The following is a 15,552-nucleotide window of genomic DNA, read 5'->3' on the forward strand; positions in this document are numbered from 1 at the left end:
AAGTATAATAATTAAGTAATTAAAATTAAAACTAAAAGTAAAAAAGTTAAAAAGTTTAGTTTACTTTAGTTTTGTTTATTATTTATATGTAGATATATATATATATATATATATATATATATATATATATATATACTTTGATTATTTATTAACGTAATTAAGATCGATATGCATATATAATGCATATATCTTAATTTTAATGAAAGACATAACTGAATCTCTTTCATTCAATTCAGATACATAAGTTCCAGATTTCTTCAAGTCAATGATCTTTTACATATACTTTACACTGATTTTTGCAAAAATAATGCAGATTATAGAAGACAAAACAAATTCATCTTAGTGCGTCAACAGATAACAGGAACTAAGGATTGCAAGCAATATTTATGGATTTTAATGTAATTTTTTAAAAGAATTACTATATACATACATGCGTGCGTATATATGTATGTATACATTATACCTCATTTTAATTTTTGCACCGCAATATTTTGGAAAGCATATAAGATTTTAAAAATTATTTTTAAAAATGCAACGATTTGAGAGAATGTATTTTGATCACGTTATTTTTTTTCTAGATAGAGATGCCAAAAAGATATGATTATTTTCGCTTTTTTTAAATAAAATTTATAATTTTTTATACATGATTTCTTTAATCATTCTGCATAAAGTATTAAGATAAAAGTATTAAGATAGAGATAGACCAAAAAGCTAATAATTTGTGAGATATTGCATAAAGAAATCAAAAATATAATTGGTACATAGGGCATGTATATACTTAATATTACTAATAAACAACAATATTGTATAAAAAATAGGATGCACCGGATGATTTCCAGATATCAGATATCGAATATCCTATATCCGGTGCATCCCTAATGAAAAATATAATATTTTCGCAGAAATATTGCGATTATACTGTAATAAATCATTTTAAATCAAACAGTGTATTTTCAAAAATAAAAGAAAATTTTTAATTTTTGATAATCAATAGTAAAATAAATCAATAATATATTAAATAATAATATATTAAATGTTTTATTATATTGTAAATTGGCTAATTATATATGTATTCCACAATTTCTAGATAGAACCTTTACTTTATAAAAAACATACAGTTTTATTGATGTCTTGAAATTGTTTACTATTGCAATGATATGAATTACAGGGTGTTAAAGAATCAATCGCAGAACTTGTGTAAAATTATTTATATATCTCAATGATAATTACATAAATTTAGATGTTCAAACCTATTCTCTTTACAGTGTACAGTGTGTTTCAGTGTTTGTCCGTCGTGTTCTTATTATTTATTATAATTTATTTATTTAATTATTATTTATTTATTTAATTTATTATAATTAATTTTATCCTCTGACTACGTACATATTATTTATTATTTATATTTTTTATTATACAATTTTATCATTTTGACATATTTTCATTAATTTAATTTATTTATTATATTGTACTGTATTGAATTTTTATACTTTGACTTTCCATTTTTTTATTGTATACATCCGTTATGTTCGATTGACTGATAATTATTCACGATTGCTTAACTAGATTCTCTACACGGTCTTCCAATTGTCTTGTGAGTAGCTTTAATTATTTTAGAAACAACTTGCGAAAAAACGTTCTATTAAGAAGAAGTTACAATTGTAATCTAAAAATCTTTAGAATTTCTGATAAGGGCTCAATCAAGAAGCTGAAACATGTAAAGAGAATAGGTTTAAACATCTAAATTTATGTAATTATCATTGATATATATAAATAATTTTACGCAATAAGTTCTGCGGTTGGCTCTTTAACGTCCTGTAACTTATATTATTGTAATAGTCATTATTTAGAGCCCATTATTTTTGTACTAATAATATAATTTTTGGTTGAACAATAATTGAAATATGTAAATTTGATAATCTGATAAGTTATAATAGCGTGTTATTGTTACAATCGTTTCTACTTTTTTGCCATTATTATTACTAATTTTGACATAACGTATCTCAGAGGCTTAGAGCAAAACCGATTGACATTATAATTGTACCATTTTATCGTTGAAGTCTTTTATCGTTAAATTAAGTTTCAAATAACATAATTATATACATAAATACAAAAATAATTAATTTCAACTGTGTGAAATAATCGCAAATTTTGAACTAACTGCAAATTACAATTATAATTTAAATCAATTTTTATGCTAAAAATATCTCATACATGTGTCTTTATGGTTTGATTAATTATAATATGCGATTTAATTACAGGCACGTTCATTTACAACTATGCCTTACGCAAACTAAACAAAGTAAATATACAATTGTTACTACACATGCAATGATACTTTTTACAAACTATAGCATTCTGTATCACAATGTGTTGGTTGTTTTTTATAAATAGGGTAGACATGTGGGCAGATCAATATTACTTACTTTTTTTACATAGAGAGCCTATTTTTATTCTATATACCACTGCATTTCTCAAATTAAACTACATATGTCAAAACAAACTGTTTACTGCAAGGTATAGTAGAATTAAAACGTTATTAATTATTTATAATTACAATAATAAGCACAAGTATCAATATTTGACAATTAAATTTATACACATATCGAAGTTTTCTTCAAAATGATGCAATCCCCGATGAAAATAAAAATTAGAACGTAAGCGTAAATGTCTCTTTCATTTTCATCTCTTAAAAACTTTATTTACGTTTCTATTATTTCTATTATTTACGTTTCATTACATTCGATATTTACGCTCCGATTTTTATTTTCATCAAAGATGATGATTTTATACATTAGGTATAAAATTTTCAATTTTTCTACAAACTTTTATATTGTATAAAAACAATTTCAGATAAACAAAACAATAACAATTCTTTCTACAAATTGTCCATTTATAATTTCAATGAGGACTTACGTGAACAGGTAAATAATTACAATAAAATTTTATATAGAATGTTAACTCTATTATAACTATTCTATATATTCTATATATATGTAATTTTAGCGCTCATGAATACCTGCATAAATTTTATCAAATTATTATGTAAAAAATTGGGACATTATAAAATAGCAATTGTATTATACTTTTATATATTTTAAAATACTTGTGTATACTATATATATATTAACGCTATAGATACAATAGGTTAGAAAAAATTTCATATTATTTTTTATTTTAAATGTCAAAAGCAAATATTTGAAATTTATTGATTATACTATTAATGTTCCACAAAATAAACACTATGCATTTTGGCGTATAAACTTGAATAATTTATAAAACTTTTGCATTTAGTATTAATATGTGTACAAGTACAATAAAATATATTAAAATATACACTATTAAATTTATAATGTTGAATTATATCCAATTTGAATAATTTTTGATTATTTTTATAGATTGTCGCTGATTTTTCTCAATGTGCCGTATTAAAACAATGGAATTAAATGATTTATAATAATTCTATTAAATATATTAAATTTATATTAAATTTAATTATTATCTAATATAATCGTTGTTTACTTTGAAACTGAAAAATGGATTGATTTTGATACATATTCAAATTAAAAATGTTATTTAACTTAATTAAGGGATAAAGTTGTTCCATTGAATAATTTAACGGTGTAATATACTTGATATTTTATAATAATTTTAATAGTTTCTAATTTTTTATATGGCCATTTGATAGAATTTATGCGAGTGTTCGAACAGTTATAAATGTAGTGTATATTTAATATTTATTAAATTATTTATGTTAATTAAATTTTAAAATTTATATTGCAAATAAAACTAAGGAAAACAAAATTTGACATGGGATTTCTCTACTTTGGATATACTTTCGTTTGGTAGGTACATCCCATATTGATTAAAAGTATAAGCACATAATAGAACGTATATATATAATAGAATAAATACTTTTATACATTTAATCCTGCAAATTACATAAATATTTAATGGCAACATTATATTGGAATTATTTCTTAATTAATTGCATTTGTATTTGTCATTGTTATTTTACATATTTTAAAAATTTCTTTCACATTAATTGTTCTTTATTTGACACAAATATTTTCATTAAATATAATGAGAGCATATTTTTTTCAGTTGTACAATACGATTTTTAGTGTTCTGATTTTAATACAGGTATATAATTCATCATAGATCTTCTATTCTGTCAAATGCATATAAAAAACGGTTTGATTATGTTTTAATATCAACATATATAGTTAAATGCATTTTAGTTAAATCAAACAAAATTTCTGGTTGTTATGATAAAATATGAGATTTTACAATTAGAACATATGATACTATATTATATTATAAGGATTATATTATATATTATACTATAAGAATTTGTATAATTATATTTTTCAGATGGATTATTCACAGATTATTCAATTAATGGACACCACGTCATGTACACCTCGAAACTATACAACTTTTGTCTGAAACTTTTTACTAAAATGCTCTACTTTCAAGATAAAACGAATTTCAGACATCTAATATAATTAAAATTATGAATATCTTATTAATGTTTCTGGATACTCAGTAAAAAATAAATCAAACTTGTAATTTTAATTTATTTAATGTAATTTATTTATCTATAAACAATTATTATCCATATTCAATCTGTTAAATCTTTTTATTGTCAATGTAGCATTAATGTTAAATAATGAAAGAAGAATAAAGTTCTCTATCAAAACGTACTGTATTTAATTGATTTCGTAATTTAACTAACAAAAAATTATATTGTTGTCGGGTCGTTAATTTATTTGTGTATAAATGAAATGGAAAACATTATTAGGTTTTTTGCATATTATATTAACATTCAAAAATGGACTCGAAATTAGATATATTGACATTATCTTGCAAATTAGCGAATGAGCATAAGAATTTTGTTGTAGAACTATAACTATAAGTAATATGTACATTTTATATTTTTAAATATTTAAATAATCTACAAATTATAATTTATATTACATTTTCTAAAGCACGTCATTTAGTATGTTATTTAGCACTGCGATTTAGCACAGATATGCACCACATGGATTTTCGACATCGTGTTTTTATCGTCAATATGTAGCTAGTAGTTCCCAAATTGAAAATATATGTATTGGCGCTAGTGTACCTGTGATTTGGTTCATATAACAGGACAGTCGTTCTTAAATTTCTTTCTAATCTTACTAACCTTAACTAATCTGAGTTTCGCATTGTGAAGTATATTGTGCCTCTATTCCAATTTACTCCATTGAATCTGCATTCTTCCAAATTTTCTGTTAATTCTATTTTGTGTATGATGTTTATTTTGATCAACATTTATTAAAAAATAATTTCTTGATTGATGTTAATGGTGAATCGTTTTATCAATAATATAAATAATATAAATTAACGTTTTGCAATAAAATATTTGTTGTAAGTATATGTATACCTGAGTATATCTATGAATCTAAACTCTAAGGTCGGAATCAGACCGCATTAAAGATTGAGATTAAAGATTAAAGATTAAAGATTGAAATTTCATCAATGAGAATAAAGAAGTTTTGGCTCCTTTTGTTCTGGATTAGTCAAACTTCAATCTTTCAATCTTCAATCTCATTCTTCAATGCATAGTGATTGATTAGTGATCTGATTTCAGCCTAAAGAGACTACAGCATGTGGAATAATTTATTTCTCCGCTTCTTTTTTATTTATTTTATAACTTATAAAACATTTAAACAAATCATCAAATAATTTTTATGCTTATTATGATATACATAATGTCTAATATTAAATAAAAAGAGATTACAAGATTGTAATGTTTTTATTTTATGATGTTTAGTTTATTGAAATTTGAAAGAATTAAAATGTCATGTAATATAGGTTTTATATAGGTTTTCAAACAATTAAGATAATAAAGTATTGTATAACATCATTAATTAACGAAATATGTTAATATTTATAATATGTTAATAATATGTAATTTGTTTAATATATGTATACGAAATATATACAATTTAATATACAATTTAATATATATATATATATATACGAAATATATGTATATGAACGTATGTGAAACTGTATGTTTATTATATATATATAGGTATTGATAAACAATATTTCAATAATTAATGATGTTATACAACACTTTATTATCTTAATTGTTTGAAAACCTATATAAAACTTATCATGTGAAACCTCATCAAATAAGATGATATAAGACGTTATAATATGATTTTTATTATTAAGATGTTATAATCTTGTGTGATTCTTTTTATTAATATTATGTGACATATTTGTAAACATATAAATTAATAGTAACAGATTAATAATTCCTGTTATACACTTTATATATATATCTTATACATATCTTTTCCATTAGAAAAATGGATAATATCTTTGGAAAGGAAGATTCTGGGGATGAAAAGGAAAGTGAGCATAAGGATGTGGAAGAGCATGAAGATAATAAAACTAATCTTATACAAAATTCAGGATCCAAAGATATTGAAGCTATGGAGATTGATAATTTACAAGTTAAGGTATAAATACTGTCGAAAAATTAACTCTTGTTTTTTAAGGTGGTTCTTTAGGAAAATGCTGAAAATTTGGGGTGTCTTACTAGGGCTCGCTCATAATTACAAATATTTATATAATTTGAATAAAATATTAAAAATACATGTATATCTTAATGAAATAGTAGTATTGTAACATACGATAGTAAATCAAAAGCTGCATCTTCAACGAAAACAAGATGAGATTATATTTACTTTTTGAGATTAAATTTATATGCAAATTTATACACATAAATATCTTTTCAGAATGGAAAGTGAACTTATTATCTTTTTGTTACCATTAAAATTTTTTAAACTCATTCATTTATAATCTTATTTTGAGAAATGTCTATGATAAGATTTGTGTACAATTAGTCAAAGAAGTGTCTGTTAACCTTATCTATCATTAAATTATTGTATTAGATTTCAAAATTTTTTTTTTCTTATTTCATAGAATTTTGCACACATCAATTTCGATACTTTAACTTCATTATATAATATAAAAAAATTAGACATCTGATAACTCGATTTATTAAAAAACCACCTTAGATAAACTAATTGCATTATCTGTATTATATAGGCAGAATCGGATGCAATGAGTTCTCAATCGCAATCAGATGCTGAGGAAATTGAAAACACTGGATCTAATTCTATCTGTCCAGTTGCAGAGAATCAAGTAGAGACTGTGAAGCAAGAACTTGACATGAAGATAGAAGAACAAACTGCTGAAGATATATTTAGTAATGACATTATGATACCTCGTGCTAATCCAGTCAGTACAAAAGAAAGGCGGGAAAGTAAAGAGAAGAGCAAAAAGGAAATAGAAGAAGAAGAGAGAGAAAAGATGCAGTATGTCTGATGTTTAATGATCACAATACAAAAAGGATGATTTGAAAAAAATCGTCATAAGTTAAAAAGGATAATTCTTTAAAGATTGTGAAATAAAAATGAGAAAAATGTCACTGAATCATGTTAAGAATATATTCTCTTTACCAATATTGATTAATTAATAATTTTCTGCCAAGTTAAAAAATACTTTTCCTCTTTTATGAGAAATTTAATTTTTTTAATTATGTCACTTCTGAAGGGGATCATATTGTTATTGGGTATTTAAAATATTTATATGCGTGTGCTTTTACATTTAATTTTGCTATATATAGCAGTTTTTATTATGCACTATTCTAATGTAATGCAAGTAACTGAATTCATTAAATTCATATACATTATCTTGAGAATATATTTGAAAATTTTTTTTAGGGTGCTAGTATCTAACTTTACTGAAGATCAGCTAGATAGATACGAAATGTACAGACGATCCGCATTTCCAAAAGCAGCTATAAAAAGGGTACGATATTTTAATTTTAATCATTACATGCAAAAAATAAAATTCTATTTTTAAGAAAGTATTTTATTAAACATTTCAGATTATGCAAACCATAACAGGTTGTTCAGTATCTCAAAACGTTGTTATAGCTATGTCAGGAATTGCTAAAGTATTTGTTGGCGAAATTGTTGAAGAAGGTAGGAGTTATTTTTTTGTAAATATTATTAGAATAGACTATTAGAATGTTATTCTAAATTATTGCGTTTGTCGCACAGCTTTAGATGTTATGGAGGCACAAAATGAAACTGGCCCATTACAACCAAAGCACTTGAGAGAGGCTGTCCGCAGATTGAGGTTACAAGGTCAAATACCGAATGGTCGGGCACACAAAGCTTTCTTCAGATTATAATTAGTTCCGATATTTGTAACATATTAGTTTAATGTTTCTTTTGCAGAAGTCTATCGACATTAGATGTCGGTAATAAATATAAATGTCGATAATCTAAATATAAATTATAATTTGCTCAGATTAAAGTTTTTTAAGTTATTCTATCTTCATAATTCAAAGCATTATCTATTTCGGCTAAAGTTAAAATTTATTTATATGTGATAAATGTACATTTTACTAATATTTCATCTTCAATTTTCTAATTTTTCATCTTCAAGTAGATAAAATTTAACCTTAGTTATACATATATTTTTATATCGCAAGAAAAAATGATCTCAAAAACATACGTTTTTTTAATATACCTATTTTGTGACTCTCAAATTTCAAATCGAACTATCGAAAATATATTTAGGATAAAAGTTGTTTATCTTAAAATCCTGGACCAAAATGATCTGCTAAACATATTTTTTCTTGCATTTGTTTTTGAGAAATTCCGTAAAAACTTTTCTGAGGGTAGTTTAAAAAAAATAAGCAATAAGGAGGGAAGAGTCAAAAAATTATTCTAACTAATTCTAATAAAAATCTCACTATTGTTAAGGACATATTAACTTTTTTTTTATCTATTTATCAAGGACATATTAACTTTCTTTTTGTTTAATGCTTGAATAATATTGGAAATATTAAGAATTTAACCATTTTAACTCCAAAATTATCCTTAATTCAATTTAATTTTTCAATTTAATTTTTTTCTGAGATTAATTCCCATTTCAGATAACCAAGTTGTAGAGATAGATTTTAAATAGAGTATACCATCAATTTCTGATAGTAGAAAGGCTACAAGTTTCACATAGAGTATCTGACAATGTATGTGTATGTATTGGCAAATTGAGAAATATTTTATATATTATTATTAAATTATATATATATTAAAAATAGCTTATATATTAAAAATAGCAAAGCTTGCTGACATGTTATGCTAGCAGATTAGCAGCAGGAAACAAGATTTGCAGCTCCTGCTCAGTTTCTGTCACCAATCTGATTATGTGAGCAGATTTCTGTCAACAGACTCTCGACGGAAACAGAATGCGCCTGTAGTCAGTGGTTGTCTGTTTGCTTATATTTCTAATCAAATCTGTTGTTAAAAATAGTCTGCCGACATTTTGCTTATTGGGATCATGTAACATTGTTTGGCAAATAGTTCAATTCAAAAATCGAGAGTCATAAAATGGGCTAAATTTTGGGGGCATTTTTTATTATATAATGATTATAAATTTTAGATTGTGAATCATCATTAACACATAGACTAATAGAAACATTTTTTATTACTGAGTCTTCATGCATGCAATCATACAATACATAGATTCATATTTTGGAAGTTTCTTGAAATAGTAATGCATCTTATGATAGGGAAGTTTGATGATAACATTTAATTGTATTTGTATATACAATCAAGATATATCATAATGTATAGTCTTTTTCCATAAATCATTATGTATAATCTTTAAATAGAAATGTAATGTTGCGCATTTTTAAATAGAAATATAATGTTTTATACTAATTACTGCCACATTGAACTTGTTTATTACCTAATTATTAATATATATATTTTACATAAACTTTTAAAGTTTAATTATCAAATCTCTAAATAAATTGTAAGAACATAATTATGTGTAAACGTAACATAATTATGTGTATGAATATTTTGTTTTTTTTAAATAACGACAAATTATATATAATTATGAAACATTCACAATTAAGGAATATTTTGAAATAAAAGGAAAAGAAAAAGAAAATATTAAAAAAAGCATATTAGAAATATAGCAAACTACAGAATAAACATAATAGTTATTTTATAAGTTATTTTATAATTAATTTTATTTTATAATTAATAAGTTATTTATAACACTTATAATATATATTATATATATTATATATAAATCTACATTTCTTATTATGTTTGCAGGAATATTTATTTGTTCCCTCTGGTTTTATTACTTAACCATGAAAAAATAAAAATATATTCTCTAAAAAAAGGATAGATAAAAATATTCCCGATAAAAAGGATAGATAAAAATATTTAATTATTTTCTTTCGTATTTCAGATGCGGCATCTAAACATAGCCTGAGCTATAAATATAACATATTATACTGCATTAGAACGCTTTCAGTGCTTCTATTTGTATTTTGCATATAATGAATGGTAAAGATAAAAATATTGTGAATTTAGACACAATTTTCTATCGATATTTATATATGTCCATAACCGCAATGAGAACCGAAAATATGATATGCAAATGTTACTTAAACTAATTTTGACATACAATATTTACTTCGGATGCGTAATTTATGAAGTATTAAATTTTCCAAAATCTTGCACTGCCAGAGCATTTGCTATTAATGTATCGAATTATGAATATAATATTGGATTGATTATAGATTCGAATGATGAAACCAAAAGGTGCAGTAATGCTACGTTATTAAAAAAATTAGCTATATTGTTACTTGTTACACATACATTACAAAACATTCAAAACATTATAATACAAATCTCTTTATTTCTTCATGAATACGAGAATATCATTAAACTGCGAGGAATACGTTTTTTTCATTGTTTTTATAATAAACATTAAGAAAGAATAAACGTTCTCATTTCTATATGCATACTTGTTGATTAGTTTATTCAATAGTTTGACGTATTTCAGCAATGAAAGACGCTTTTATTCAGACACTTATTTGCAATCGTGTCACCGTTCCATTCAGCGATTCACAACGGACAAACCCAAGGTTAAAATAAAAAGCAAAAACCTATACACGTGTTTCAACTTGTGTTTGAGAGTCCCGTATCGTGTTTGTTAAATAAATATGTTATACTTATTGCATATATTATATAGACATTGATAGATAAAACAAGACACTGACCTCATTACAGTGTTATTGGAAAAATACAAAGAGAAATTTCCACCTGTACTTTCAAACGAGCGCTGATATAATCTATCGGCGAAAGTTGCTTGATTACGAGCAAGACTTTTTCGAAATGTACCCTATGAGATACAGCAGGTTTAAAAGAATACCTCATGAAATTACTCAAATGAGAGTGTCGAGTTTGATAAAGAAGAAACGTGATGCCATTACAAAGGAAACCTCGAACAATAAAAATATAGGTGATAAGATAACAAGGAAAATAATTCTGTATAAAAACCATCGAACATTTAATTTTTTGTTGATATTTTTTATAATATCTTTTCTGATAATAAAATAGCAAAAAAGATATTGTAAGAGATATTAGTAAAGAATTAGATATGCTATGTCAAATTATATTTCTATTCCAACAAATGTATTACACGCGGATTTAAAAATTACTCCTTCGAATAGACTGTTCAATTTTAAAGAGATAATTTTTTTCTGCTAACATTTTTTTTATTTTCTTTTATCCTTTTATTTGTAATTATCATAATTTTCTTACTACAAAAAGTGATTAATAAATTAATTTAATAGTTGTTCATTTCAATTATTTTGTAATTTATTTGTTACATAAATATTATTTTGAAAATGATTTACTAAATAATATAAACATTAACAAAAATGCATTTCATAAATATAAAGTAATGAAGAAGAACTAGATGTTAATTACATAATAGAAGTACATGGAGGAATAGAAAGTATTATACGTAGGCGTTGTAAAATAAATTCTCAGTTTCGCATTTCATAATTTTATAAAATTCGCGTAACAAATTTTCCTTAACTATTGTTTTATGCAGCGTAATGAAACGTAAAACGTTAAATGTGTGAAATTCTATTTTTTTCTTTGTCTCTCACTACAGATTGGACAGCATGGGACAATTGGAGCATTTGGAGTGCGTGCAGTGTATCTTGCGGGCAAGGACGACAGGTCCGTTGGCGTCATTGTTTGTCCGCAGATTGCACTAAAGGTCTCAAGAAGGCACAGTTGAAAAGCTGCTATCTGAAGAATTGCGGTACCAAAGGCATCCTCGGCTGGCTCGGGATAAAATCGTGATCCGTTTGCGACTTGCGAAAGTGATCGACAAAGTCTTCTTGACATCATTATATGGAAAGTACTAAGCGGTCTTGAGAACGCACAAACAAAAAAGTCCTTAGTTTGTAAACTATTACAGAGAGAGTTCATTTCCGGATATTACTCTTTCCCGGAATAAAATTATCTTGATTTGATAATAAGAAAAATACAAGAATGCAAGCATGGTTAAGCTATCATTTTCCTTAATATTTTTACACTGCACTGTAACGACAAAAATTTAAAAAATAGATTTAAAGATGAAATATGTACATTAGTACAATATATCTACATACATATAATATACATGCATTACGTTCTGAAAATGTATACAATACATTTTGATAATATTAAATTGAGTTTTAAATTACTGACTCACAGAAATTCTTTTCACTCACGAAAATAGCTATTATTTTATAGCGACAGTATATATAGTATTGATTGTTATTTGTTCAGAATTTTATATTCAACATGAATTTAATAGTTCAATGTAAATTTTAATCATCGATTAATGAGAAAGAATCAAATTTGCATAAATACATTTTTCTATAAATGTAATATCGATAGTAGTGACAGGATAATAGTGATAGGATACTGGAACAGCCAATTCCATTTGGATCTAAATTTATTCTACTATTTTATTGCGCATTTATGAGAATTACACCTGTCTTTATATTACATCATCGATTTAATGATATAGAACAAACTTCATTGCGGCAATTCCGTATGCCGTATCATCAGCGAAGCAGACGGGACCGAATAAGAAAAGAAGAAGAAGAAAATAATTTCGTTTACATTCTATAAATAAATACATAAATCAATACATAAAATATATTAATGAATAGAAATAGATTGATCTTTGCTTATTTTGCTATGTTCCTGCTTTTTATGGGTAAATATGCTGCTAAAGAATATTTATGTTCTAACACAGTATATTACTCCTTTGTGCGAAATGATTTTTCAATTTTAGCCTTTAAAAAAGCCACTCCGGAAATTGACAAACCGTCGTCAAATATTGCACCTAACATTGTTGAAAGTGATATTGACACATCAAAAATAAAATCGGATAGACTCCAACGTAAAATTTATGATATATTTCGCGATATTGATGATGATCGCGAAGAGGATAATAACATCCAGTCACTAATAAAACGAGGTAAACGCAGTTGCATGCAAAATCAACTATTTACAATTAAAAGATATAAATAAAATAGGTTCAATAATAATTGTAGAATAAGGAATTTCAATGAAGATTTATTACTGAAATATGTATACTGTTATTTGTACTAATTATTAAACTTTTTCTATTAGAAAAAAAGTGTTGTATAAAATTTTTATTAAATTGACATCATTTACAATTTTTAAGGCGAAGAATCCGATGGTATTAGTTAAAATTACAACACATGGAATACACAAAAAATTGAATTCATTCCGGGAAACGCTTGGTATCATAGTTATTTGTGAAACAAATATCTTTGTTTTAATATTAAAAATATAGAATATTAAAAATATAGCTTATAAAAATGCTACATTAATAATTATTAAATAAGTAGACGCAATAGAGTTTTCAAGTACGAATACGTTTGAGTCGATTTCCCCCATTGGCAGACAATAAAAATTGGCCTTTTCATAACGTCTTTCTTTAGATAATCCATAGAATTTTTAACAAAACGTTTATAGCAATATCAATAATTTATTCGATCGGCATTTTATCGTAGAGTTATATCAATTAGCTTGTGAAATTTTGCACAGCTATATGAAACTTGTGTAATTCTATTTTTTTTTGTGTACAGAGTAAGTATACAGGATGTATCTTAAATAACGCCCACTAATCATATAGTGCTTTTCTAATAAAATAATTAAGTCAAAAAATCCTTTACGCATTTTATAATTTTCATAATAGTTAACGAGATATTAATTTTTAAGATTGCCGAATAATCGATATATAAGATATCTTTTTAAGATATCTTTCAGTGTTCTTTGTAAAATATTTTGAAGATGTTTCTTAAAGAACTTTTAAAGATATTTTTAAAATATCTTATACGTCAATTTTAGACATTTTGCTTATTCAGTAATTAAAAAAAATAAGTTGCAAAATGATGAAAGGATTTTTCGATTCAGTTTTTTCATTAGGAATCGCACTATATGATTAGTGAGCGTTATTTTGCCCTGTATATAGACGGATGGATTTTATTTAAAGCATAAGGGTCAAAAATAAATAAAAAAGAGTAGGTGCGAATCATGTGCAATCGCAGGTCGCACACTGGTCGGTGATTGTGGCTTTCTCCGAGACCGGTTCAAGATTTACCTTTCCGCAATACCGATCATTGAAACATGAACAACATTTGGGCAGTGCATGGATGGAAATTTCCATGAGTTGCATGGCTGGAATATCTTTTCTTTCTTGCAACATCATGGTTTAAAATGTTTGCGATATGAACAACAAGAGTGCAACATTGCATAATATTCATATTTGCAAAATTTTAAATTTTTACTCCTGAGTCACTCAATTCGATCAAACTGAAGAATAACTAAAATTTATAATAATAACGTAAAATTTAGATAACGGATAGAAATTTTGGCTATTTTTTTTCAATCCTCAATCAATGAAATTATGTTCAAAATTTAATAAACATTAGAAATTATATAATAAATGTAACAAAAGAATAAATATTTAAAATTTATACATTTTTAAAACTATTTAATAAATATATACGCTATTATTAAACGTTTCTTTTACTAGTTTCAAATATTTTTTTATGAGACATTTTGACAATTAATGAATGTATATTTAACGTTACATCTAGTAACATCTAATTAACAAACGTTTTTATATAGCATAAAAAGTCTTTCAGGTAAATGTTTTTTGAACATAAATTGTTACTAGAATCAGAAATGCTGTATTATCTAAGGGAAATTAATATCGAGAATTTTTTAGCAATATTTTATGTAATTTATCTTTTTTATTGACATAATAATTATAACTTATATTAAAAGAGATAGAACAATTAATCTTAATTTTTAATATTACTAGAATCTGACTTAATCCAAGTTGTGTATATATGCGTGTATATGTAAAGACAACGAATAAAAAATAATACAAGTGAAATGTGTACAAGTAACAAAGTTTAAGTAATGGATGAAAGTTTTTACAGAATCGTTTACTTGAAATGCTTTTTAATTTTTAACTATCCCTTTCTCTCAAAAGAAATCAATTTGAAAATTATTAAACATATTTGAGTTATGATTAGAATGTTTTTTTTCGAAATATATTTCTGATTTC

At 24.8% G+C, this 15,552-nt stretch overlaps 3 protein-coding genes across 3 annotated transcripts; all 3 read left to right on the plus strand.

The window, feature by feature from the left end:
- The first annotated feature begins 6,362 nt into the window (after positions 1-6,362).
- On the plus strand, positions 6,363-8,260 carry LOC105619023 (transcription initiation factor TFIID subunit 11). The gene is made up of 5 exons (XM_012200551.1): positions 6,363-6,515; positions 7,108-7,376; positions 7,785-7,872; positions 7,952-8,048; positions 8,127-8,260. The coding sequence occupies exons 1-5, from the start codon at positions 6,363-6,365 to the stop codon at positions 8,258-8,260; spliced, it is 741 nt and encodes a 246-aa protein (XP_012055941.1).
- Positions 8,261-11,273: 3,013 nt separating this feature from the next.
- LOC105619024 (properdin-like) lies at positions 11,274-12,254 on the plus strand. Its single transcript, XM_012200552.1, has 2 exons — positions 11,274-11,400; positions 12,061-12,254. Exons 1-2 carry the CDS (start codon positions 11,274-11,276, stop codon positions 12,252-12,254), a joined length of 321 nt encoding a protein of 106 aa, XP_012055942.1.
- Positions 12,255-13,106: 852 nt separating this feature from the next.
- On the plus strand, positions 13,107-14,067 carry LOC105619178. The gene is made up of 3 exons (XM_012200704.1): positions 13,107-13,161; positions 13,240-13,425; positions 14,063-14,067. Exons 1-3 carry the CDS (start codon positions 13,107-13,109, stop codon positions 14,065-14,067), a joined length of 246 nt encoding a protein of 81 aa, XP_012056094.1.
- Positions 14,068-15,552: the final 1,485 nt, after the last annotated feature.

Source organism: Atta cephalotes (genome assembly GCF_000143395.1).
Source record: "Atta cephalotes unplaced genomic scaffold scaffold00019, whole genome shotgun sequence".
NCBI classification, from domain to species: Eukaryota; Metazoa; Arthropoda; class Insecta; order Hymenoptera; family Formicidae; genus Atta; species Atta cephalotes.

Excerpts from the sequence above, each read along its gene's own strand:
- LOC105619023 (XM_012200551.1), top strand. The coding sequence starts at position 6,363 with ATGGATAATATCTTTGGAAAGGAAGATTCTGGGGATGAAAAGGAAAGT. Across the intron at positions 7,873-7,951 it reads CAAAAGCAGCTATAAAAAGG|ATTATGCAAACCATAACAGG; the intron begins GTACGATATTTT and ends TAAACATTTCAG. Across the intron at positions 8,049-8,126 it reads TGGCGAAATTGTTGAAGAAG|CTTTAGATGTTATGGAGGCA; the intron begins GTAGGAGTTATT and ends TTTGTCGCACAG.
- LOC105619178 (XM_012200704.1), top strand. The coding sequence starts at position 13,107 with ATGAATAGAAATAGATTGATCTTTGCTTATTTTGCTATGTTCCTGCTT. Across the intron at positions 13,162-13,239 it reads TATGTTCCTGCTTTTTATGG|CCTTTAAAAAAGCCACTCCG; the intron begins GTAAATATGCTG and ends TTTCAATTTTAG.
- LOC105619024 (XM_012200552.1), top strand. The coding sequence starts at position 11,274 with ATGTACCCTATGAGATACAGCAGGTTTAAAAGAATACCTCATGAAATT. Across the intron at positions 11,401-12,060 it reads CTCGAACAATAAAAATATAG|ATTGGACAGCATGGGACAAT; the intron begins GTGATAAGATAA and ends CTCTCACTACAG.